Source organism: Neophocaena asiaeorientalis, unplaced genomic scaffold (genome assembly GCF_003031525.2).
Source record: "Neophocaena asiaeorientalis asiaeorientalis breed wild unplaced genomic scaffold, Neophocaena_asiaeorientalis_V1.1 scaffold68, whole genome shotgun sequence".
Classification (NCBI taxonomy): Eukaryota; Metazoa; Chordata; class Mammalia; order Artiodactyla; family Phocoenidae; genus Neophocaena; species Neophocaena asiaeorientalis.
Window position 1 is genome coordinate 171,295 of NW_020173384.1, and position 27,506 is coordinate 198,800.

Genomic DNA, 27,506 nt, shown 5'->3' on the forward strand with positions numbered 1-27,506 from the left:
GATGGCTGGGTCGGGCTGGAGGGGAGGCTTCGGTGATCTGCACACCCCCTTGCTGGTGCTGTGTGCAGGGATCACGTGCAGCCCCCCGCTTTTGCTCGCAGCTTCTCAGAAGTGGCATTTGGCCTGTGGCCTTTTTGTAGCTTATTGTTCATAATTGACCGCACCTGCGCATGCGTGCAGTTCTTAGTCCCTTAGAGTTTCTTTGTCTATGGCTCGAGGAGATGTTTGTCCAGGTGCAAGCACTCAGGTGAAGGGTCCCAGGTCCCATAAGGTCCCAGCTGGGCCTTATGGTAGACAGAGACGTCCTATCTCATTATCCTCAGAGGTTGGGAGTAACAGGAACAAGGAAGGATTTTTATCAGAGAATTAGAGGATGTTCGAGCTGAAGGGGATGCACAGGTGGATGTTTTTCAGGAGGTGGGTGTCCTTTACCTAGATTCCTGCCTGTAGGTAATGGCTTCAGGTTTAGTACCTTACAGCTACTTAAGCATATGTCATAAATTGTAAGCTGTAGTTTCTTTAGAAATAAAGACCCTTGTTAAACAATACTATCCATGTAGAAATTGCACCTTGTTTTAGGAAAACTGTTATTTAGGATTTCTTGGCAGTTTAAAATTAGTTTGAAAAATATTTCCAGTTTTGGATAATCCAATATTTTTGGATGGGTAAAAACAGTTGGCTATGTTTGTGACTCAGCAGCAGACGTTACTTAGGAAATATGGCTCCTGCTCTAAGGCAGATGCTTCATTAAGTCAACTGTTTTAATTTTGAAAAGTTGGGGCTTACAGTGTTAAAAGTAAAATCTTAATTTAAAATACATAAACCTTCAACTATAGTCCAATATAAAATAAAAATTAAATTTAGAAAGTACATAAACTTAAGGATTTAATGAATTTCAGCCTCTTTACATAACTACAATAACAAAATTTTATAAAATCTGATTATTGAACCAAGTGCATTAGAAAGTTAAGTAGCCACAGTCATTGATTCACCTGTTCAGGAAGGGAAGAAGGAACCCGACTTATAGAGGGAATTTATGCATCGAGTAGAGAGTTCAAATTAGATCACCTCCAAAACTCCTCTGTTCTGTATGACTGTTTTTTTTTACAAATTATCATAGATCTGAAATTAATGCCCCAAACAATAAAAATAGCTGCTGTGTACTGATTACTGATCATTTGCCGGATGCTACACACTCCGGAGATGTCATTTTGTTTAGTGTTCGCTACCCTGCAAGGTTAGTGCCATCAACCTCATTTTACAGGTGAGCAATCTAAGACTCAGAAAGCCTGAGCCAAGTGCCCAAGATTAGTTACCAGCCGGAATTTAAAACTGAGCCTGGCTTCTAAAGCCTTACCTGTTCTTGTCACTTATGTCGATGTCTGAGCTGATGGACTCACTGATTTTTACACTTAGGGTCAGCAGATAGTTTATTTTTTGTTGTTTTCCTTTCAGAGGTAAGGAAGACGGATCTTTTCTAGGTCTTTCTTGAACGGAACTTCTTTGCACTTAAGGCATAACCCCAGTGCTATTAAGCAAATACTGTACTTCCATATTGAGCACATAAGGCTCTTTGGTAGGCTCTGGAAATTATTCCCAAATCTAACAAATCAGTCACTACTCCCTTTATAGGCGGGCTGACATGCCACATGGGAAAATCTTATGGGGAAAATAACATTTGAGCTGGGCCTGAAAGAACGGGTGGAATTTTACTACTAGTAGTGATGAAAGATACTCCAGCCATTGGCAAGAAAACAAATGAGCACGGTGCCGAAAAAGTCAATGAAAAAGAGAAAGGCAAGTAGTCCACTGTGGCTAAAATATTAAACCTTATGAGGTTAAGTTGCCATAGAACTTTTCTTTAACAAAATAGCATGAACAGTGTATGTACTCAGGGTGTCATCTGATGTCATATTTGAGCACCTGCCATGTGCGGGGCTCTACGCATGGAGATGCAAAGATGAATAAGAGGCCAGGTTCCTGGAACTCATCCTCCAGCCAAGGAGACAGTCTTAGGGCAACAAATTCTAATATGTCAGACCAACTTTAATAGAATACAGGGAGAAACAAAGCACTTTACTGTAAACTATTATAGAATCAAACCTGGAACCCCGGAGGTCACTTTTATTTTGCTTCTTCTATATACCACTCAAATTAGCATCTACAGTTTTTAATCTTTGCCTGAACCTTATATATTTTATTATCTGTTCACCTTTGTGTAGCAACCCAACACTGGAACTTATATTTGGAATCCATCTAGTAAATAAAGTTCTCTTTACAGAGGAAAGCACCTCAAACTTCTCCCATCCAAACCTAACACACTCCCCCTCCCTCTGGCCCGCCCCCAAAAATCCGTTATCATTCTTCTAATCTTTCTCTCAGTGGATGGTACCACATCACCCAGTAACCAGGTTAAAAATCTCCAAGTCATCTTCCACTTCCACCTTTCCCTTCTGCCCTCATCTCTGCCTGCAACTCAGCATGTCAGGAAGTGCTCACGGATCTCGACCTTGAATGTCTTGTAAATGCATTCTCTCTTCCCAGCCTCCACTGCTGGTACTTTCGTTCAGACCCCTTACCTTGAATTATTTTCTTGGCTTCCCTAGTTTCTAGTTAACACTTCACTATACACTCTCAGACCTACCTTTTAAAACATTTACCTTACTTAAAAAATTCTCATAGGCGCCCATTTTTACCCTGAGAAATAAAGCACAAACTCCTTAGCGTGTCATGCCTACCTACAGACCCTCACTGTGCCTTCCCAAGCTCTACCAGTTGGGCACTGGTAAAGCCCAGTCCTTGTTCTGAGGAAGCTTAGACTGGTGGATCTGACTCAAAATGTTACTTCCTGTTGTTATCATTGTTTATCCTTCCTTTCTTTCCAGCCTGGAATGGGTTATCATTGAGTTCTGAAATGTATTCATTTCTGATATTCCCCCTCCCCCGAAAAAATGAGTAATGAAAATCTGAGTTCTCAGTTTAGTGTATAATAGTGAACTATAGATGTTTGCGAAATGAGTGAAGAGCTCCGAAAACTGTAACAACGATGTGATCCAGGAAGAATTTCGGGTAAGTCAACAAAGAAAGTAGATGGTGCCCTTTGAACCTCATCAGTCTCAAGTCTCTGCATGTAACTGTGACCCCTGGTGTCAGAGAAACATTATTTATTTCATGCTTTGGAGAGCCCTCAGTAACTTAGAGTTGAGGTACAATCACAGTTTCTACCATGAAGTTGTGGTAAAGCATGCATACTAGAGCCCCTGTGCGTGTGGAATTTAGGGCCCCTGTGACAGTGTTCACTCGTAGTGTGTTCACTAGGACCCCGCACCTTGACGGCTGAGTCTCACAGTTCTGTGTGCTGCGTGGCTCTACAGGAAGAACAGTTCCCGGAAACCTCGTTTCATCTTCTGACTCTCTGAGTAGTTTTAAGGGTTCCCCTCCCAGTCATTGAGAGATGAAGCCAGTGCTCGTTTCCTCAGACCCTTGTGGCCCGCCGCCTTGCTGTCGGTTTCAGTGGTATGCAGTATCAGAATGGCAGAAGTTTTCTTCAGCATGCACTAGTGCACGGCTTGGCAACCTACTGCTGGCCGCCTGTTTTTGTAAAGCTCGCCAGCTATATAGAATGATTTTTACATTTTTAAATGATTAAGAAAAGTCATATTTAATGACATGGGAACTATGTGAAATTCACATTTTGTTGTTTGTGTTGGTAAAGTGTTTTGTTTTTGTTTTTTTTTAAACCCAGCCGCCCCCATTCATTTACCTGTTGTCTCCAGCTGCTTTTACTCTACGACAGCAGACTTGAACAGTAGTGATCAGACCGTCTGGCCAGCAAAACCAAAAATATTTGCTCTCTGGCCCTTTACAGAAAAGTTTGCCCACTCCCAGTATAGTGTATGATATGGGGGAAAGAAAAGGGTAGACCTGCAGCCATGAGGAATGCTTCCTCGAAAACAAAGGTGGTGTCAAGAGTAGTGACTGGAGTGGGAGGAGAGCCGTGGGACCTACTGTGGTGACCCAGAGAAGTGGGTGCCTGGCCACAGACATCAGATAAGTTTAGGTCTCTCCCCTGTGTTTGCCTCTGGCCCCTGAATTAAGCAATGGTTCTTCTGTAGCAAGGGTTCCCAGAGTTTACAGGTCAGTGATGTGTGGGATCCTTTTCTCTGTTGAGTGTCTGGTCTTTGGAAATATACCTTCAGGCCAGATAGGTAAGAAGTAGTATTTTACTACTACACGGTACTGTTGCCTTGAATGTTAGGTATGGTAGCAATAGATATCTGTGTGTTTCATGTGGGAGTATTTTGAGGGTAGTTCAACCCAGCCATTTCTAATTTAATAGCAAGACGCTTGTTGTCAATTATGTTGGTCAGTGTTTTACAAAATAGGCTTTCTCTTTTTTCTCTTCTTTTGAAACTTCAGAAATATAGGTATAAAAAAATCAAACTAGTGATGATTTTTTTCTCTTCCTTAAAGGAATCCAAAGATCATTAGGAACCTTTTAAAACTCAGTGGAGATGTTATTAGCCTAATGATTTTGTGGCGTAAAATAAAAAGAGGTGTTAGTCTGTGATGCCTAGTTTATTGTTTAATCTCTCTAGTAATATGGAAAAGTCTTTCGCATTTCTGTTGAACACAGAGAACTTTGTTCTGAATTAGGGTGCTATTAGGTAGATTGCCACCTAATTGAACATCTGTAGGGCTGTGCCTGAGGATTTTTTCATGTAACGTTTTTATTGCTGATGGTATAACAGAAATACAGAAGGCATGAAAATCATGGTTAACAGTAGCTAAGAAGGAAGAATTAGTCCTCAAAATTACGTCAGTAGTCTAGAATGCCGGGCCCAAACCTAGACAGTAGAATTTAACAGAGCAAATTAAAGCCTTGCATTGAAATTTTTTAAACATATATTTAACTCATAGTATGAGGACACTGGCTTGAAAAAATCCAAGGGGAAAATGATCTAGGTCATTTATTTTATTTATGAAATATGGAAAACCTGTCAAGTGTTTTTAAAGGCGTATTAAGTTGTATTGTGCCAACATCAGCAAAATAATAATCATGTAACACTTTGATGAGATTATACTTGGCACAGTTGCTTCAGATTCAGTTGGCACATTTTTCCAGCAGTTCTATGAGTCATGACAGTGAGGCAATCCCAGAACCCTAAGGGGATGAGGAATGATTAGCTGTGTCCAGTACCTGATAGACTGTCATGGGGGCTCTTCAGTACTGCTCAGCAAAAGACCAGGACTGCAGCCCTTCACTTGAAGCCGGGTTTAGGCTTGTAATGAAAGCCTTGTTAAGAACGGTATGCACCCAGGAGTGGAAAAGACTACCTCACAGTTTGAGAGGAGACATGGCTTTGGCATTTGGCATTAGGTTAAAAAAAAACAAACAACTACATGATTTCTGAGTTGCCTTCCAACTTGAGTATTGGATATTTATGGGTGACGATTATTACAACTTAATGATTTGTTTGATTACTAATCGTTTTCTGAGTACTTACTACGTGGCAAGTACCATGCTAAGCAGTTGACATGTATTATGTTCTTTAATTCTCACAACAGCACTGTAAAGTAGATTCCGTTTGTGTCCTTTTTTATAGATTAGGAAAATGAGATTTTTCTTAAATAAGAGGTTAAATAAATTGCCCAAGGTTATGCGTTGAGTGAGTGGGCAGAGCCGTTTTGGGGATTCAAGCCCACATCTGTCTAATTCCAGACCGTATCCCTTAATCAATGCGCTATACGTATCCCCCATGTGACTTGTTTATTAGTATAATAGCGTGGTAGTGGAGCCTATCAAAGTAATGTTTGTTGTATCTGTCTTTATAGGAAAACTAGACATTTCCAGCTGATGCAGTAGTTGAAATGATGTCATATAAATGAGATCCCTAACTTTCATAACTTTGGAAGGTGATAGTGTCCTCTTAGAGTCACTTAGTGACAGTGAAATTCATTATTTTAGAATTCTCATAACCAGTTTCTCTTAAAAAAGTCAAATGGTTTTTTTAAGATTTAAATCATTTTATGTATAAATGTGTGGAAAATTAAGTTATATTTATATATAACGCTGCAAAAAAATATTGGCTTTAATATTTGGTTCTGTATTTAGAAGAATGAATCTTGCAGATTTACACATTACATTTTATTTGATTAGAGAGGTGTTTCCCAAGTTATATTGCTACTTTTATGATTGCATATGACCTAAATTTGAATATCCACTGACGACTGTTGGGAAATTTTATTAAAATTTATCATCTCTGAAAAATCAATTTTAACAGTGAATGTGTTTTGTTGAATTCTAGGGGGAAGTTTGCAGTGGTGAGGAAATGTATAAAGAAAGATTCTGGAAAAGAATTTGCAGCAAAGTTCATGAGAAAAAGAAGAAAAGGCCAAGATTGTCGGACAGAAATAATTCATGAAATTGCTGTTCTTGAACTAGCACAGGACGATCCTTGGGTCATTAACTTACACGCAGTCTATGAGACGCCATCGGAAATGATCCTAGTTCTGGAGTAGTAAGTGTCGTCTCCCTTACTGAGTTCGTTCCATAGTCCACACTCCTTTATCGGTGCCACTCATCTGTGATAACGTGGCAGGCCCTGGTTCTTTAGAAATCTGAAGATTCTCCAGAACTTTCTTGTGTGTTCTTCTTATTCATTTGACATATCCCAAATTTGCAAGGATGCATGTATGTTATGTTTTTCGTTTTCACTCTTCAATGAAATTTCTTTGAAAATAAGTTCTCTTATGTTCTTATTAGAGGCTTTCGTAAGAAGGTAAGTGGCACCAAGATAATATTAAAATAAAAAGTATTTTATAATCCCTTACATGTCCATATAATCGAAGTTATTAATCCTTCTTTCAGAAATGATTGTTTTGATTCATACCATGTTTCCAATTTGGGTAAATAAGTAAGGACAGCAGAGAAAACAGCTTTGGAAAATGAAGGACAGTTTTTTCTTCTTAAGAAATCCTGCTTTCTTCTCTGCTTCTCCTGCCAAAGGAAAAGATTGATAGATTTGAGTACATTAAAAAGCATTATTAGTACATAATACGAACACAAAATGAAAAGACTCAGGGAAAAAATAGTTCTAATATCTGTTCACCCAAACTGATTAATATTTCTTTAATATATAACTAGATCTTACCAATATACATAGAAACATGAACCTCCCAGTGTAAAAAAAAAAAAGGACAAAGAAGGGATATAAAGAGAAATTCCACACAGAAACCTGTGTAAATGGCCTATACATACGTGAAAAATACTGATTTTTACAGTTTTTATAATATAAATTTAAAAATAAGTTGCCGATTTCTCTCTATGTAAGATCGTCAGATATCATGAAGAAAAGTGATACTCGTGACTTGGATCATCTCATTTATACTACAGGTGGGAGTATTACCTGGTGTAACTCTTCTGGAGAACAGTGTGGAGTATGTATCAAAAGCCCTAAAAATATATATACTCTTTAACCCAGCGATTTCACATACATAAATTTTTTCACAAGGAGATAATCAGGCCATTGTGCAAAGATGGATTACAAAAACGTTTGGTGCAGCAGTATCTACATAACAAAAAAGGAAATCTAAATGTTTAATGGCAAGAGGTTGGTGAAATAAGTGATCATGTCATGAGATGGATTGCTCTGCAGTCATTTTAAAAGATACGGTAGATAAAAATGTACTACATAGAAAGATGTTTTAAAATATTAAGTTAAAAAAAAGAAACGTTACAAAATAACGTGTCTATCATTACCTTGTTTTTATTTAAAAGCTTATAGAGGGAGAAGTCTGGACGGCTAAAATAGTGTGTTCCTCTTGCTAATATAATTCAAGAGCATTGTGTTTATATATTTTAATTCGTAATTTCACTTGTAGGAATCCCTTCAAAGAAAAAATAAAATGTGAACAATGGAAAGCATGAAAGTGTTTTCCATTGTGTATTTTTAATTATAATAGAAATATCCACAAATGATCAAATGCTTAAGAAATGTAGTCGCTGTGGATTATATCTCCGTGCAGTTGTTTTCCAGTTGTAAAAAGAAAGGTTGGTTGAGAGGATTTTGGTTTTCGGTTTGTCCTGGAGGCTTAAGTTAGGATTGGAAATTGATCCGGAAGAGACCTTCCAGCCATCATCTCCTCATTCCTCTCCCGTCCTCACAAACCTGCTCTTCAGCCTCTGCGCAGGTCTTCAGCCTTCCATCTGCTCCTGCCTTTTCTTCTGTTACATTCCCTTCCCTTCTGTGGTCCTTACTGCAACTGGTCCCTCACCAGCGCCTCACGTTACTTCCTTCTTTCTGTTGCTCTCCCTCTGCAACTCCTTCTGCCCGTTTGAAACATGGGACGCAGGCTGTGTGTCCCTCCTCCTGCCCGTTCTTGGGAGTACTTGCGTAGTCTTCAGTCTGCTTATTACGAGGGTGAGAGTTGCATCCTCAGCTGGGCTCTTGGTGTACCTGGGTAATTCTTTACCTAATCTCTCAGCCCCTTCTTTTACCATCCCTGGCAGGTGGGCAGGAGCTAATCAAAACCTTGACCACACTTACTGTGTCACCCACTTCCCACCTGTTAGACACCGAGGCTTCTCTTCCTTTATGGAGGAAATAAAGGCCATCAGACACACGCCTCAGCATCCCTCTCTAACTGCTCTCACCTGCTTGCCTTCCGTGCGGAGGAAGAGATTCCACTCCTTAACTCGAAGGCTAAAACTTTGACATATGTTCTTTAATCCTCTTCCTTTTCTAGGACTTGAGTTTTACATTTTAGTCACTTATCTAACCTCTCTCTCAGAGTCGCGCTCCTCTAGTGATTCTTTTCCCTCCATCTTCCAGGATTTCAGTCACTTCTCTCCTAAAATTCCTGGTCCGCAGCTTTGACTCTTTGTGAACTAATGTCCTGCCCTTCTCTTTCCTTTACTGCTGTGGTCTTTAAAGGAGTCGTCTGAATTTACAGCTCTCCTCACCTTCCAGTCAATTTTGTTCTACTTCATTGATCCATCCATCTGCTCGTGTGCCAATACTCCATCACTTTTCAGTCTAATGCCATCTGCTCTCCTAAAACTTTCATGAGGTCATCAGCCCTGTTTGCCAAAATCGATCTCCTCATTTTAGTGTTCATTCTACTTCTTACTCTCTTTAAACACTTGATATTATACCTTCTTCTCTTGCAATTATGTTCTTCCTTGGCTTTCATGGCCCTCTTTTGTTTTTTAAATCGTAGAGCCTTTTCCCCTTCATCTACTATATAAATATAAATGCTCCCCACAGCTCATTAGTGTTACTCTGGTCATACGTTTATATTCTGCACGTTTACCCTGGATGATAACAATCCATTTTTGTGGCTTCAGCTATTTTTTACATGCTGGTTATTGCTGGTTATTTCCAAATCTTTATCTCCAGCGTCAGACCTTTCCCTCAGCTCCAGCTGCTCTACTGCATATCCCTGAATCCACCTGCACATCGTGACCAATGCCCGATCAGTATGTTTTCACCCCTGCATTGCTGCCCTTCTAATGCCCATGTTTCTTTGCTCCCCACTTCCAGTGGTATCCCTGTTCATTTCATCACTCAAGTAGAAACCTTGGGTCTATCTTGATTGCTTTGTCTCATTTAATGCTCGTGTGTCATGAATTACCAAGTCTTCCACTTGAACCTCTCCCCTGCTGGTCCCTTTTTCATTGTGTTTCTCCTCTGTGTTGGGTCCTCTCTCTCGCATGGACTTCCACAGTAGCTGCTTAGCTGATCACTCTGGCTTCAATTCTAGGGCATCCCTCAGGCTCCTGTTGGATAGGTGACCTACACATAGATGTAGCAATATTATTCCCCTGCTTAGAAATCTTTGGTAGCTTCTGTTGCTTCCATGATCATGTTTCTAGAACTACAAAACAGTATGATTTGGCCAAAACTTTTTGTGTTCTACTTTTTGTTTGAAGAGGAAGTCTTAGAATTAGACTTTGGACATTGAGATGTCAGAATTCTCGGCCATGTCAACAGATTGTTGTTATGGAAACAGGCAGGTTCATGATTACTGTATTACTCATTCCACCTGCCATGTGCTCTGGATACTAAGGTGCTGGTAATACGAAAGTGAAAATTGTATAACCCCTTTGTTCCAAGTGCTATAGTTTAGTGAAAGAGATAGAAATGATGGCAACAACCTTGGTGTTTTACTAGAATTCTTGTTAATTGCTGTGGGAACATAGATGAGGTGTTAATAGTCGTAGTTAAGAATTTACTATGTGCCAGGCACTGTGCTAGGTCTTCTCTGCCAGCTTTGTATACATCATTTATATGCTTTATATACATTATTTGTGCATTTTAGTTTTAACTTTTCTCCAGCTTTACAAGATGTGATTGACATAGAACATGCTGTAAGTTTGAGGTCTGCAACGTCTTGGTACACGTACGTCTTGCAGAATGATTACCACCAGGGCCTTAGCTAACACCTGCATCACGTCACGTAATTACCAATTCTTTCTTGTGGTGAGAACATTTAAGATCTACTCTCTTAGCAACTTTCAAGTATATAAGTTTTGACAGACACTCAGATTGTTTCCATATGTTAGCTATTGTGAAGAAGCCTGCAGTGAACATGGGAGTGTAGATATCTCTTCGAGATCCTGCTTTCATTTCTTTTGGATACATACCCAGAAGTGGAATTGCTGGATCATATGTTAGTTCTATTTTTAATTTTTTGAGGAACCTCCCTACTGTTTTCCAGAGTGGCTGCACCAATTTACATTAACACCTGCATCACGTCACGTAATTACCAATTCTTTCTTGTGGTGAGAACATTTAAGATCTACTCTCTTAGCAACTTTCAAGTATATAACACAGTATTATTAACTGTAATAATGATAGTTACATTAGATCCCCAGAACTTACCTTATAACTAGAAGCTTATACTCTGACCAACAGCTCCTTTTCCCCACCCCAGTCCCTGGTAACAACATTCTAATCTCTATTTCCATTGGAGTTTGCCTTTTGTAGATTCCACCTATAAGTGATATCATACAGTGTTTGTCCTTTTCTGTGTGACTTATTTCACTAAGCATGATGCCCTCAAGTCCTATCCACATTTTTGCAAATTAGTCATTAGCAGGATGTCATTCTTTCTTGTGGCTGAACAGTATTACATTATACATATATATATATAACAGTGCACAAGGGTTCCCTTTCTTCCACATCCTTGCCAACACTTTCTGTCTCTTGCCTTTTTGATGATAGCCATCCTAACAGGTATGAGGTGATGATAGCTCATTGTGGTTTTGATTTGCATTTCCCCAATGATTAGTGATGTTGAGGACCTTTTCATGTGTCTGTTGGCCATCTGTGTGTCTTCTTTGCGAACATGTCTATGTAGTTCCTCTGCCCATTTTTTTAATTGGAGTATTTGGTCTTTTGCTATTCAGTTGTATGAGTTCTTTATATACTTTGGATACTAACCCCTTATCAGATATATGATTTGCAAATATTTTCTCCCATTCCGTAGTTGCCTTTTTATTTTGTGATGATTTCCTCAGCTGTGCAGAAGCTTTTTAATTTGATGTAGTCCCAGTTGTTTATTTTTGCTTTTGTTATCAAATCCAAAAAATCATTGCCAGGACTGATGTCAAGGAACTTACCCCCTATGTTTTCTTCTAGGAGTTTTATGATTTCAGGTCTTACATTCAAGTCTTTGATCCATTTTGAGTTGACTTTCGTGTATGTGTAGGTAGGGGTCCAGTTTCCTTCATTTGCATGTGAATATCGAGTTTTCCAAATACCATTTATTGAAGAGACTGTTCTTCCCCCATTGTATACTCTTTATACTTTATACTTCTCTTTATACTTTGTTATAAGTTAAATAATGATATATGCATGATTTTATTTCTGGGCTTTCTGTTCTGTTCCATTGATCTATATGTCTGTTTCTATGCCAATACCATACTGTTTTATACTACAGCTTTGTAATATATTTTGAAACTGGGCTGATGCCTCCAGATTTGTTCTTCCTCAAGATTGCTTTGGGTATTTGGGGTCTTTTGTGGTTCCATACAAATTTTAGGATTGTTTTTTCTCTGTGAAAAATGCCATTGGAATTTTGATAGGAATTGCATTGAATCTGTAGATCACTTTGGGTCGTATGGATATTTAATAATATTAATTCTTCCAGGCCATGAGCAGAATATCTTTCCATTTATTTGTGTCTTCTTCAGTTTTTTTCACCAGTGTCTTGGTTTTCCATGTATAGATATATCATTTCTTGGTTAAAAATATTCCTAAGAATTCTATTCTTTTTGATGTTATTGAAAATGGGATTGTTTTGTTAATTTCTCTTTCTGATAGTTCATTGTTAGTGTATAGAAGAAACACACTGATTTTGGTATACTGATTTTGTATCCTGCAACTGAAATTGTTTTTTGGGGGGTTTTTTGGGTTGTTTTTTTTTTTGCGGTACGCAGGCCTCTCACTGTTGTGGCCTCTTCCGTTCGGGAGCACAGGCTCCATACGCACAGACTCAGCAGCCATGGCTCACGGGCCCAGCTGCTTCGCAGCATGTGGGATCTTCCCGGACCAGGGCACAAACCCGTGTCCCCTGCATCGGCAGGCGGACTCTCAACCACTGCGCCACCAGGGAAGCTCTGAAATTGTTTTATTTACAAATTTTAGAACAAGATTTTATATGTGAGAAAAAGAATTTCAGAATAATAATCAACCTAAGATCACACCACAAGATTTAGCCCAGGAGTGTGTGATTCCAAAGCTTTTAGCCGTGCACTGTGCACCTTTACTCCACCAGAGAGGCTAGGGAGTGCTTCTGAAGGAGATATTCAGCGTTATGTACCAGCCATCATTGCCTTACTTGGGATTTTTCAGGTTTTTGGACTGTGTCCCATGCTTTTCTGTCTGACTTCTGTTCTACCTCATCTCCTGCTAGTACTTCTCCAACCTCCCCCTGCATTCTAGGTACACTTTTTCTCTCTCTCAGTCCTTAAAGATATCATTGCATTGTCATCTGCCTTGCATTGTTTATGACAAGAAGTCTGTGTTGATTCTTAATACCCCTGTATGTGTGCCTTTTTAAAGATTTTTCTCTTTCACACTGGTTTTCAGCAACTTGAATATAAAGTGCCTTGATTTTCTTTGTTTATCCTGCTTGGGGTTTATTGAGCTACGTGGATCTTTTAGTTTTTATCAGATTTGGCGATTTTTCGGCAATTATTTAAAAAGATATTTTTCTGCCCCCACCTCTCTCTTCCCGTTTCCTCAATACAGTGTGTTAAACTGGTTGATGCTGTCGCTCAGGTCCCTAGGGTCCTATTTATTCTCCGCCCCACACCCCCCGTACTTTAGATAGATGGCTTCCATTTCCGTCTTCAGATTTGCTGATTCTTCTATAGTGTCTGATCTGCTGTAAAGCCTGGCCAGTGAAATCTTCACTATAAATATTGTATTTTTCATTCTCTAGCAATTCCATGTGGTTCTTTTCATACCTTCCATCTCTCTCCTTGTTGTGTTCATACTTTACGCTAAATCCTTCAGTGTATTTCTAATACCTGTTTTAAAGTCCTTACCTGCCAATTCCGTCATGTCTGGGTCTGTTTTTATTTTCCTGTTAGTTGTGAGTTGTAAGTGGTGGCATTTTCAGATGTCTAGTATTTTTTGGAAGGATGCCATATATTTAGAATGGCACAGTGCTGGGTGGATTTTATGATCTTCCACTAAAAGAATGGTGATGTTTGTTTTGGCAGGCAGTTAAATTACTTGTGGATCAGACTTACTGGGCAGGTCTAGGGATACTTTAGCCTTTAATAAGGCTAAAATATGGCATTCTGGGGGGTCTGCTGAATGCCCCAGGTGCTTGGCATGGTTTTTCTCCTCAAACTGGGTAAAATTCAGATATCTTATTCTGTCCTTGGTGAATGCTAGGGCTTGTTCAGCTTATGATTTCCTGGTAGTTCTTTGCCTGACCTCAGTTTTATCAGCAAATGTGCATGTAAGTACCTTGTCTAAGACTCTGCGATACAACTAAGCAGATGTCTGCAGGTCTCTCTCTGTGTAGAACTCTCGTCCCTGGTCCTCTGCCTGTACAAAGTCCAGCTGCCTTAGCCTTGTCAAACTCCCTTCCTACCTCCTCAATTTAGCAAGGCTGCTGTTCTGCTTGGGATCCTACCCAGCCCTGTACCACGTGCCGTAAATTACCTCCAAGTAGAAAGAGCGTAGGGCTCAGCCTGCTTGTGCCTCCACCTCAGGGATAATGGTCCTAATGGCCTGTTGTTCTTATGTCTGAAAACAGTTGGTTCATATACTTGGCTCATTTTCTCGTTGTTTATGAGTAGATGGCAAGTTCCGTACCATTTGGGTGAAAGGGGAAGTAGCCGCTCATCCTTCTGTGAGTGTACCAGTTATTTGTCACACCAACAGGCCCTTACACATATGTCCACTCTGCCTGGGATGCACTCCTGCCATTCCATCTAGTGGATTCCTGTTCATTCCTGAAGGCTCAGAATAAGTGTCATCTTTCTAAGATTTTTTTTCTCTTTCCTTCCAATTAATTGCTCACTTGCTAAGTTATCAAATCACTTGATATATAACTTCACACTCATGTGTATTTATGCATACATATTCCGAAAATTATCTTTCGTCTTTCTCTTCCCAACTAAAACTTATAATTTATCTTCCTTGGCCTAGCACATAGCACAGGGCCTCTAACGTATTTGATTGATATTTGTTGAATTTGAATAGTGAGGGAGTAAAGATCCAAACTGGGCCTCTGCATGGGATAGAAATGGAAATGCTGGTTTAGGTAGAAAAAGGAGTGTCTGGTGCCTAAGTCTGGAAGCTGTGATCCAGCTAAGGTGCAAGCAGCCAGGGAAAGTCAGTTACACTTAGCTTCGAAACATCGTTTATATGGCTCTGAATAATGTTGACAAAGAGATACTTACAGCTTTCTGAGGACCACTAACTAGAAAATTGAAATTCACTGTTCTTAATATTTTGTGTAAAAATCGTTTTGGTGGAAAATTTTTGGAAAAGCCCTTGAGTTAATTGTTTTGTAAAAGATATTTAGGTAAAAAGTTAAATGAATTCGTTTGTTTGTAATTTTGAAGTTGTGGAAAATAAGCAGTGCTGGAGTAAAGCGTACTGTAATAAAGCTGTGGCAGTCTTGCTGTAGTGAAAGGGAGACATGGCAAAACTGCTGCTCGAGGACACACACACAGGTGTGAAGCACCTTCCTTCCCACGCAAACTTCTGTGTGAAGGAAGGTGCTTTGTGCGAACTAGTTGTTAATATTCTTGTGTTTTCTGTTACCATACTTGACAGATGCTTTTAACATCTCAAGTTGTTCCTTAGTAAAATTTTACTTGGTTCCATTAGTTAATATGACAGTTAAATGGGTCAGGCTTAAAGGTAAGTAGGATGAGATGATACGGTGGTCGTACGTTGTACCGAGAGGGTATGTTAAGTCTTACTGATCGCTCAAGGCTGGCTTTTACAGTTTTTTTTTATTACAATAGCCTGCATTTGAAGTACATCCTTGAAAATCTTTAGAAAACTAGTTTTGCGCTTCACATTTTGTGCTTATGTGAACTGCTTACATTCTTGGGAAAACAGAGAGGAAAACCCTTTTGTTAAAGGGAGAATGGGTAAACATCATAGTGGAAAGGACTAATAATAAATTGTTCTTAAACTTTAGGTGAAGAAATCCTTGTATTTATGTAAATTGACCGCTATTGAATTTTATTGTGGGTGGTGGTTTTGAGCTGAGAGGCCCAGAGGACAGTAAATTGAGAGACTGTGGCGAACTTCTGCAACCAAAATGCATTTGTCTGTCTCAGCTGAGGAAAGCAGGCAGTTGTGAGTGTAGCCTTCATGTGCAGGGGACTCCGTGGACTGCACATCGCATCCTGGCGCATCTCTAGCTGCTGCGGCCGAGTGCACTCAGCGCGTGCTACCTGCCTGCCCAGCGTACAGCACTGCCGGGCTGTCACTAACTTACTGCCTGGTTCTGTTGTCAACGCTCACCCTTTCCTTCCTCATGAGTTACGCATCACTTCAGCTTTGCCGGAATGTGTGATGGCCATTTTACAGTTAATTACATAAAAATTGTTTTGATGCTTTCATGTATGCTTTTCTCATACTGTAATTAAAATATAATTGTCAGTTGTATAGGTTTAACCAGATGAAAATTTGAATCAGCCAGCGAGTTACTTTCTTTCACTCTCACCACCTACAGCTTTTCAGCTAAACTTAAATAGGTTCTTAGCTGACTTTGGTGAAAATTTTTGTTTCCTTTTATAGACAGAATTTGGAAAGTAAGATTGCCCTAACAAAAAAAAAGGAAGGAAAGAACTAAATTATCTTATGAAAAGGAAACGAATGAGTAGCTTTTGTTTGACAGTAGCATGGCTGTTCGGAGATGCGTATTTCACATTAATTTTTATAACAACTTCATGGAAGCAATCCAGTCTTTTTTTTAAAAAAAAAACACATAAAGGAAAATTTGAGATAGGACATGAGCTGTCAGTTATGGTAAGAACAAATTGTTAAAATATGGAATTTCTGCTGAAGGAAAAGAAAAATTGTAAATGATTTGTTTCTTTTATTGGCAAAATTATTCAGAGGAAAAAAAAAAAACTGAGGTGCTTTGGCCAGAGGGTGGAAGAAAGTTTAAGTTCCTACCGCTCTTTTGGTGAGCCTAGGTCATATCTACTGAAATTTCAAAAGCACATTCCTTTCACACCAGCAGTTTCATCCCAGTATCTACGTTGAAGACTACTTACTGACACAGGCGCTGACAGGAACCTTCACACACCTTCGCATCACAGCATTCTTTATAATCATGAATAATTAGGGGGGGAAAAAAAAACCTAAATGTCCTTCAAAGGGGAATGGCTAAATAAACTATGGTTTTTCTATTCACAAGTTTGCAGGAATTAAAAATTCTGAGGTAGGACTTCTCTGGTGGCACAGTGGTTAAGAATCCACCTGCCAATGCAGGGGACATGGGTTGGATCCCTGGTCTGGGAAGATCCCACATGCCCCAGAGCAACTAAGCCCACTAGCCACAACTACTGAACCCATGCGCTGCAACTACTGAAGCCCGTGCCTCCTAGGGCCCCGCGTGCCGCAACTACTGAGCCCACGTGCTGCAACTACTGAAGCCCATGCGCCTAGAGCCCGTGCTCCGTGACAAGAGAAGCCACCACAACGAAGAATAGCCCCTGCTCGCCTCAACTAGAGAAAGCCTGCCTGCAGCAATGAAGATCCAAGTCAGCCAAAAAATTTAAAAAATAAAAGATAAAAATTATGAGATAGATATAAAACCATCATGGAAAAGACTCTTAAGGCATGTTTAAGTAATTAAAAAAGTAATAGAACAGTATCAGAATGTTGCCATTTATATGTATTTAAAAATCCAGAAAACTAATATTTTTGTATGCATTTAAATATATTTTAAAAATCTGGAAGGTTGGGGTACACCTGAGTGATAACAGAGCTTACTTCTAAATGTAGCTCTGGACTGGGGGAAGGGTCTTCAATGGAGGGCATTTGCTTTATTTGCATTTTTTACAAAAACAATATTTTTATGTATTCTGTAACTAAAAATTCTTGAGAATTTTTTTACTTGAAAGTGTGTTAATATATTTTACTACTAAGGTTTAGTTCTTGAAGTTCTGAAGCTGATGTTTTTATTTAGCTTTGGAAATGCTTATCTGAGCTTCAATTTTTACTTAAAAATATTGGATTTCAGCATATAGATGGACGAAAGTTTACACACATTCACATTATAGTCTATGTAAATAAAGATACCTACTGTGTCTAAATATTAAGAACACAAAGGCTATTTTTAATGAGTCCTCTTCCTTTCTATTGAAAATGTGCTTCTCATCTTCTCTAGTGCTGCTGGGGGTGAAATCTTTGACCAGTGTGTTGCAGACAGAGAAGAAGCCTTTAAGGAAAAAGATGTTCAGAGACTCATGCGGCAGATTTTAGAAGGTGTTCGCTTTTTACACGCTCATGACGTAGTTCATCTTGATTTGAAGGTAAGAGCTGAATTACTTTACAGTTTGGAGGTTGCTGGAGAATGACACTCTAGATGCGAGATATCTCACAGTGGTTTCCTCCAATATTTGTCAGGTTTGTGTGTTTTATTAGGTAACAAGGATATAAGAATCGAGTCATAACTTGTATCCTCTAGCCAGTTTTATCAGGGAGAGAATGCACATGTGCATACATAGAAAGATAAATAATAATACATTGCCCCGGAAATGGAGCTTCGAGGGTATTGCTGTGGTAGGTGAAGGCTTCCTGGTGGAGACAGGGCTTGAGCTAGACCTTTCCAAAAAGTTAGGATTTAGATAGGTAGAGAAGAATAGCAGAAAGTTAACTCAAAAGAGTTAGGAATACTTGTGATGTGTTTGGACAAAAATAAATGGAAAAGTTCCTTTGGAATTGAAAGGTGACGTAGGAGATATTGAAAGTTGAGAAAAGGCCAGATTCCTGGGGTTCACATGTCATGGAGTGATAGGTGACTTTTGAGCAGAAATATTTGAAAAGCAGTGTTGTGGAAAATTAGGCAGGCAGCAATAAATAAAATAAATTAGGGAATGAAAGCAATCAGAGGCAGGTAGATTTTTAATTTGAAATTGTCAAAGAAGGAAGGGGAAGAAGGAGGAGAGAAAATACAAAGGGTGGTATCAGTCACCATCCTTTCAAGTGACGCGGATGCCAGCTGAAAGCAGGGTAATCGAAAGAGGAACTTTCATTGGCTAAAACGTCCAGGGTAATTCTGGCTGCAGTTACAGCACTATTCATTCATCCAGGTATTGCTAGCACTTGGTTTTTCTTCAGTTCTCAGCTCTACCTCCTCCAAATGGCAATAAAATGGTGGTGAGTTAGATGCAACCGTTTTTTACCCTCACAACTGCCCTGAGACTCAGCAGGAAAGAGCTGCTCTCAGGTCACTGGCTCATTCAGAAGTCCTGAGACCCACTCAAACCAGCTTAGGTCAACCCAGAAAGAATTGGTGCACTGGTCCAGGGTGCAGGGCTTTGACGGCCAGGCCAGTGCCATCGGTGTCATATGCACCCACCGAGAGGGGTCAAGCCCTGCTCCCAGCCCAGCGTTGATGTGGACTGAGAGTGGGGAAGGGATGGGTTCTCAGACCAGTTTCATTTCTCAAAGACTAGAGAATGGGCGCTCAGGGGACAAACAGTAAATGTCCATCACAGGTATTCAGAGCATATTCCTTCAGGCAGCTGAGGAGAAAAGCGTCTAAGACCCCTGTTGGTTTTCCCATGGTTGCTTCCCTGTCAAGTCCAGGTGGGGCTTTGTGGAAGTGAGACAGTCCTCTAGCACAGAACACACCCCAGTGACTCCGGCGTCTTATCAGCCTTGTCAGCCAGAGGGGAGGGGGTGAGGAAGGAGGGTAACCTGACAGGGCCGAACCCCCGGACCCAAAACCACTTTCCTCTCCTGAGCTTCTGCGGCCTCGTCTCACTCACCTGCCCATCCACCCTGACCCCTGCCGTCGTAAGCTTCCAGCAGAAAGGAGATGCTTTCGGCAGTGGCTCTCCAGCTTTGACCCGGGTCAGGGTCACCTGAGAGGCTTGTTAAAACAAATTGCTGGGCCCCAGCAAGTTTCACATTCAGGGCAGGGCCAGGTGATGCCAGTCCTGCGGATGCAGGTGCCACTCAGCTGCTGCTGGATGGCACACTCTGTGACACCTCATACACACCATACTGTACACGTACCGTACTGTACACGTACCGTGCTGTACACGTACCATGCTGTATACATACCGTGCTGTATACATGGCAGTGTTTAATCCCTTTTGCACGAAGGAACGCTCTCGAGGAGTGTGTGGTGTATATAACCAGGAAGTGACTCCATAAGTAAACTTGATCAAATTCGATTTGAAATTAGGTGGAAAGGTAATAGGTTATCCTTCAAATGCTAGTTTCCTACAGAAAAATACAGGGGAAAGGAAATTATATGGAAACCTTCTTGTTCTTTTCTGCAAGATGCCAATATTTCATTTTGTTAACAGTTCTTTTTTTCTCCGGGACACTGATTTCTTAGTGTAGTGTCTAAAGTGGGCGGTTACAGCACGGTGCCATTTTTTGAAGGCAGGTGTGGACATGTGTGCACCCACGAGTAGTCCCAGGAGGCTGATGCTGCAGTGGCCTTAGGGATCACCTAGGTGAAACCCTCAGAGCATGCGCAAGGGAGCTGGGGCTCTGTTTTGTCCCTTTAGCGCATCGTATGCATTAGAAATTCAAAGATCCTGGGTGCGGGACACAGCCACCGTGCTTCGCTCAGGAACACTTGCCAGGAAGAGATGGTCTCTGCAGTCCAGACTTCAGTGGACTCAGACTTTAAGAAGCCTCAGGGCATCCCTGGTGGCGCAGTGGTTGAGAGTCCACCTGCCGATGCAGGGGGCACGGGAAAAAAAAAAAAAAGCCTCAGTTAGTACCAGCCGTGAGGAAAATGTCCCCAAAGTAATATCTGTGCTAAGCCTTCTCTCATGTTTGGTTTTACACACTTAACTTTGTAAAATCATACATTTATTTCTATGACGTTTTGCTAGTTTTATGATGTAAAAACGACCTCCAGGAACAGAACACCAATTTAAATAATATCACATCTATAGGAAATGAGCTTTCAATTTATGGCAGCTCCACCTACGACGTTATTCAGAAAAGGAGCTAATTAGGTAGCGAGTCAGACGGGTTGCCAACACCACGTGTCATGCATCTTTGATGTTACTTGAAAGCAGTCAAGAGTGAATATTAAGTTCTTGAATACCAGGTTCGACTGTGTATTTACACAGTGAAATTATATCCCTGTCTCCCTAATACACTCAGTATAAATCGTATCCTTTCTCCCCAGTGCACTCTGTAGAATTCTTTCCAGCTTTAATAGAGGCTTTGATGATGGGCCTTTGATGTTGGAAACAGGACTTTCCATGTTTCCTAGACCCAGAAGAGCTAGAGGACAAGGTGGCCTGGAAGGTTCTCAGCCTGTCTTCTGCCTTCACACTCTGCACACGTGCAGTCAGACTTGTTTCTCAGTGAACTCTGGAGGGGAAAGGTTGGAGATGGGGTTGGAAAGGCAGCAGTGCAGACGGGAATGATTTCTATCAAAAGGTCATTTCCAAGTTGATTTCCATGTCCCCCGTGAGTCTGGACAGAGAGAGTCTGCTGTCCTGCATCTTTTAACAACCGTCTGCCCAGTGATGATTTGTTTATAATGCTGACTCTCAGTCTCTATCAGAGCCTGAAAGACGAAGCTATAGAGCTAAATGTGTTTTCTTACGTTTTAATTCTGTGAAAAGTGATAACCCCGGTATATATGGGAGCTTTGAGTCAGTAGACCATTTATTCCCCCTTATGGTGAAAATGGGCAGTTCTCATCCCAGAGACAGAAGTTAGTTAGAATAACTATTATAGTTGCCTCTTTGAAAAGTGGTAATTGACAGAACGGGAGATACACTACTCACTCCGGTCAGACCCCGAACGGTCAGTTTGCCAAAAGACTGATTCGCTGAAGACTCTCAGCCAGATGCAGGCAGGCCTCGGAGATGTGGCGGGTTTGCTTCCAGACACCACAGTAGAGTGAATATCGCAGTAAAGCGAGTCACACCATCTTTCCCAGTGCCAAGGTCACTGGTCACAGGTCAGCACGACAAATATAACGAAAAAGCCTGAAATACTGTGAGGGTTACCAAAATGTGACACAGAGACTCAAAGTGAGCAAATGCTGTTTGAAAAACGGCGCCAAGGCTTGCTCGACGCAGGGTTGCCTCAGACCTTCAATTGGTAAAAAACGAAATAGCTGCGAAATGCAGTAAAACGAGGCAGGCCTGTATCTTCAGCTGAACATGGGAAGTTCTTTAAGGAGTAGCAGATGCAGATGTTGGGGTGTTTATGCATCTACGAAAATTGAAGACACTGAAGTGTGTGTGATTAAGGGAGAGCCCATTCCTTTGCACGTAAATCATGGCAGGACTGACAAGTCTCAGTAACAGCAACTCTGCCAGAGTCAGGACAAGCTCAAGGCTCGAAACCATCTCAGTAATTTGCTGAGCTAGTCACGGGCGTAATGGCCTGCTTTTACATCAGTCAAGGGGAGGACTGACCAAAAGGGGCACAAAAAAATCCAGTCTTAAAATCCAAGGCTGTTTGTGTTCAGATGGTCTTGTACTGGTCAGATCTTCCAGCAGTTCTGTACTAGGTATTCAGTCATTAAACCCGTCCACCCTGTGATATGTATAATGGGAAGCAGAGGAGCAGACTAGGAATTAGAAGCTGGAACTTTCCCATCTGAGATTAAGTTGATCACTGATAGTTTAAGCATCAATGTTTTACTTGAAAGAGGGGTAACGTGTAACATTTCTAAACAGTTTCCCAAATTTATTTAGACAGGATTATTAACCTATTTCTATACTCTGACCTGGGTTTTAGTGCATAAAAAGTCAATTTACTTGAACTTTCGTGGGCTGATAAAATGTTCCTTAAAATGCTGTCCATGGTACCTTAAGCCTTATTGAGCAGATTAGCCTCAAGTCTACGCTGATCTCATCCAGTGGTGATTGCTCAGTAAATGGTAGATTATGTACAGAAGTGAAGCTACCCAGATAAATAAAAGGATTCCCCCACGAAGCTGAGAAATAAGATTTTAGGAGCACTCCTCTACTCCCAGTTGTCTATGTGGGGACAGGTTGTATGTTTCCCATTTATTCCACTCTCATTACCTCTCTGTGGCCCTTGTATTTTTCTCTTTTTACCACTTGGGATGCGTGCATCTTAAACAGAACTAAGTATTGAGCCGCAGCCTCTGTCATGAACTGGATCCCACAGGGAGGAGGTCTAACTAAGCTGTAAATGTAAAGGTACTTATCTTTGTTTTAGCACATGTTTTCAGAAACTGATGGATATTTTCAGAAATGACGGAGATTATAGTCTTATATTTTATTTAGAGGAGTAAGGTCTACTTTAAAAACGTACCTGTAGTCAAACCAGGGCACAGTTGGACGAGAGGACATAATAAACGTTAACTGTGAAGTTCCGAAAGCTGTGATTTTATGAGACGTGTGTTTTTTCTAGCAATCTCTCTTTCAAGGGTTTAACGTCTCTCACTTTGGCAGATTATGGATGCTGTGACTAAGCCTTGATTTCAAATACTAAGGTAACATTTTAATAATTTGGTCACACTACTACAGAATTTACTACATTACCACCAAACCAACTAGCTTTTGCGTAATAACTAAAGAAAGCATTTCCCATGGAATGTAAAGAGTAAACAAAATGTAAGGGAAAGATGTTTAATCTACTTTAAGGGAACAAATACTATTTAAAAACATTCCCAGAATGAGCAGGTCTTGTTAATCACAAATGAACCTTAAAAAGATCTGGTAATTAGCAGTATTTCTCTTGGCGTTTTTGATGTACTGGGAAAGGCAAAACACGTGCAGTGATGAATGTCTATTCAGAGCCAGACTCCTCTCATCTAATTTGCCTGAATAATGACGTTTGATTGTACTGTAGTATATCATTCATGTAATACAACTAAAATTGCCTTGAGAAGTCTGGGGCCTCACGATCGTGATGTTACATAGGATTTTTTCCTGAAGAAATAGCTAGAAGCTAAGTAAAAAAGAGAATGTTGGCTTTATAAGGAAGTTTATGTTACCAGAACCTCTACAGTTAGTTTGTCATTGAAAAGAGACATTGACTCTAACGCTGATCAGTTGAGCTTCTCAGTCTTGGGTGGGGGGCACTCTATCTGGTTTGGGTATCTATAACCGTTGAGCACGCGTCTGCAGTGGAAGCTTCTACAGTGACAGCAACTTGTTGTTTTGGTTTTTCATTCAGTTTTAAGTTTTTACTGTAGCCAGAACTGTCTGTGATTTACAAGAAAAAGACAAAACAGGTTTTTATACAAAATTAGAGATGATACTGAGCCACAGTGTGGTTGTTTCACTGTAGGCAGAAAAGTCTTAGTTATTTTGATGAATTTGTTTTCAAAAGAAACTATCATTCCATAATTGCATAGTGGTAGTAAACTAGGACAGTGGGTAAGAGACACTAAGAATTCCCCGACCGTTTCTTGGGGTGTCATTGCACCTTTTTTCTCTTAAGGAGTTTAACGCTGCACCATCAACCCAGTGCCACTGGCCACGTGGTGCTTTAGAGCACTTGGAACGTGGCTCGTCTGAACTAGGTTGTGCTCAGAGTGTGAAATCCACACCAGAGCTCCAGAGACTTAGTATGAAGAAAAGCAAACTATCTCAATAATTTTCCCTATTAATTACATGTTGAAGGTATAACCTTTTAGATATACTGAGTTAAATAAATACATTTAATTTCACCTGTTCCATTTTACTTTTTGTAATATGGCTACTAGGAAACTTTAAATTACCTTTCCATAGGCCAGCACTGGCTTCAAGGGTATCAGAAGATATTTAAGTCAAAACCACCAGTACTAGATCTCTTAGCCTTTCCATTTGTTTTTCAACCTATTGTAAGCTAGCTTTTTCTCCCACCATTTTACTAAAAATTCCTTTCTTTGAGTTCGCTCATGGTCATCGTTCTTCCCCTTGTCCCGTCTGATGGCGCTCTTCTCCCGGTTTCCTGCTCTAATGTTACACCTGGGTTCTCGCTCGCGGACCAGTGTCTCTTCTCTTTCCTGACTCCTGGTGTTTACCCCGAAACGTAGTTATCAGCCATCCTTCCTCTCGGCCCACGTCTCTTCTTGCTGTACACTCTTCTTCTCGTTTGCTTCCATGCTTTTAGCCTTTCCTGTGTGCCGCAGGCCCCCAAAGCCGTGTCCTTGGCCTTGCTGTCTCTCCAGGCTGAATTTCCAGCTGTCCTGGCTGGTCCTGGGAAAGCTGAAGCGATGGTCCTGTCTGCGGACCCCGTGTGTCAGTCAGCGAACGACACCGTGCCCTCTTCCTGCCCCCACACGGCATCAGTCATGACGGCCTGTGGATTTTGCCTCTGTTACGTGTAAAATTTCTTTCCTTTCATTCCATGCTTCATCATATCTTCCTCACTCTGTCTCTCTCCCCCTAGAGACTTTTAAAAACAGGCTAAAGGCACGTTTTTCAGAAGGCTGTTTCCAGCTGCGTGGTTGTATTTGACAGTCCCTTGCACATCGTGCTGTGTGCTGGCTCCCCTGTGTACTTTGGCCTGCGGTCTTGCCTTTCCCTGGAATGTCCTCTGTCCCTCCCCTTGCTCTGCCTTCTGCCCGGCACTCCTGAATGGCCCACAAAGCCCTGCGAGTCCTGTCCTCCAACCCCATTTCCTTCCAGCCTCACACCTGTCCCTCACCTCTGTGCGCGTCTTCAGCTCGCAGTTCTTCCCTCTGCCACCCCCAACCCCGATAGGCTCCGCCATGACTGGCTCCTTCCTAACACTGGTTTGCCCTCAAGTACGCCGCCTCCAGGAAGCCTTCCGTGACTGCCCTGGAAGTGGCATCCGCGCACACACACACACCCGATGGGCACTCTCTCGCTCCTTCCCCCACTCTGAGTTCTCTGTAGAGCTTAAAACAACCTGAGGTGGTATTATTTATTTACTGATTTGACCCTATTGGAATATAAGTCTCCAAAGGAATGGAGGACTTGTTTTCTGCCATTTCCTCAGGTCACAGCTCACTAGGCAGTCAGTAAAACTTTGCGGAATAAGTGGTGAAATCATTTTTCCCTGTCAGGGCTGCTGCCCTACCTCCTCAGGAACCCTCCAAGGCAGAATCATTCCGTCTTGTTCATTTCTTGCCTGAGTGCTTTGTCAACTGCAGCTCCTGAGCTAGTTGAGCCCGACAGGCCCATCTGTCTTCTGAGTATGAACTCGGGACACTAGGGGCTTGGCATTACTCATAGTTATGGTACCACCTGTCCTGACACAAAATAGAGACCCTTTAAGGGTTTCTTTGTAGTTAGTCACCTTTCCTCTTTTCACTTACTGGGCGAGTAGCAGTGCGGGCCTGCCGGGTGCTGGGCCCTGAGCCCGGTGACGTCACCATGGCCAGGACTGTGGCTCCTGTTCCCACTGAGCTGTAGCCTCTTCCCCTCTGTTTCTGAATCCAGACTGAGATAAACCTACAAGCCTCTTCATAATAGAAAAGAGTAGGCCGGATGGCTGGCTCGACAGTAAGACCCGTGTCAAAGAGAGGGCCCCCCTGTGCCTCAGCATCCTCTGTCATAGGGCAGCCCTTCACGTTGCTGCTTCCCTGCCGTGTTAGGTCTTCTCGCCAAGTTGACAGTAGGCAGAGCAGAACAGAGAAGAGCGTCCCAGGTGGCGGGGGTACGATGACAGACATCAAAGGGGAGAGGTTAGGTGAAGAGTTGGTTGAAGGGACCTGAGCCAGAGAGAGAGGCTGGGAGTCCAGAGGGGCAGGTGGTCGTCGGCCTTGGGTGCAGGTGGAGGTGCGGGGTAGGAGTGGGGCAAGGAGAGGGGGAGCCTCCAGATCAGGCGCTGGGGGCCCAGCAGTTAGCGGGCGGGTCGCAGGAGACGGGCCAACAGCAGCAGCCGGGGAGTTAGCAGGAGAACCAGGACGGTGTTCTGTTCTGGAAGCCGAGAGAAAAGGAGCTGGTGAACAGGGAGGGAGCAGCAATGTGAAGCGCCACTGAGACGGCGCAGGTGCTCAGAGGAGAGCCCTGAGGGCGCCCTTGGCTTGGACCGACCTGGGTGGCGACGAGAAGACGGAAGCCGGAGGCCGGATGGAGCGGTTGCGTGGAAGTGGCAGGAGAGGACCGTGAACATCACTGCCACCCTCTAGAGAACCGCGCGGCGGAGGAGACCGAAACGCCTGTTAACAGAACAACGTGTCTTGTACGAGACGCCAGGGAGGCGAGAGGGGCCGGGGGAGGGGAGGGCAGAGAGGGCTTCGCAGAGGAGACGCCACCCTGTGCTGGAGGGAGCCGTGAGGATAAATGTGCCAGGCCACCGGGGAGGGGCCTTCCCGAGCAGAGGCCTGAGGTGTGGACCGTGGGTCTTGTTGAGGGACTACAGCCCGACTGATTCGGAGCGCAGACTCCCCGCAGAATGGTGACAGGAGAGTCATCTAGAAAGGGAGGGAGGGGCCGGAGCACGGAACATTCTGGACGCTCTAGTGAAGTACTTATACTTTATTGGTGCCAGTGTCCTCAGTTCACCTTTGGAAGTACTCTTAACGGCCAAAGACAGTAAGCGCCGACCCATTCTGAAGCGCGCATAAGCCTCTTTCAAATCTCATATTTTATTTTAGAAATTGGGATGAATTTTACATTCTAGTCCGTGATGTATCAGCTTGACTTTTTATGCAAAGATGTCCTAGTTATTTTCAGCTGAGCAAAAATGACTCCAGGAGTGCGAAGCTCATTGGTCCTCTGGGTGGCGCTTACCACCGCCGTGTACATCCAACCCGCCCTGTCCCCACTGGAGTGTGTCTCTTGGCGAAGAACAGCCAGAGGACCACAGGGAGAGTATTACGATCAGACTTAACGATATGGGAAGGTTGTCGTACGTGGAGGA

The 27,506-nt window shown here is 42.0% G+C and overlaps 1 protein-coding gene across 4 annotated transcripts in view; it reads left to right on the forward strand.

Annotated features, from left to right (window-relative positions):
* Nucleotides 1-27,506, forward strand: part of STK17A (serine/threonine kinase 17a) — a 49,835-nt gene that overhangs the window by 3,965 nt on the left and 18,364 nt on the right. For all 4 annotated transcript variants that reach the window (XR_003003457.1, XR_003003456.1, XR_003003458.1 and 1 more), the window contains exons 2-3: nt 6,309-6,521; nt 17,887-18,031. Coding sequence is in view for 1 of the 4 variants with exons in the window: in XM_024746587.1 (XP_024602355.1) it covers nt 6,309-6,521; nt 17,887-18,031 (358 nt within the window). In the remaining 3 variants the exon portion in view is untranslated. The remainder of the gene's footprint in view (nt 1-6,308; nt 6,522-17,886; nt 18,032-27,506) is intronic.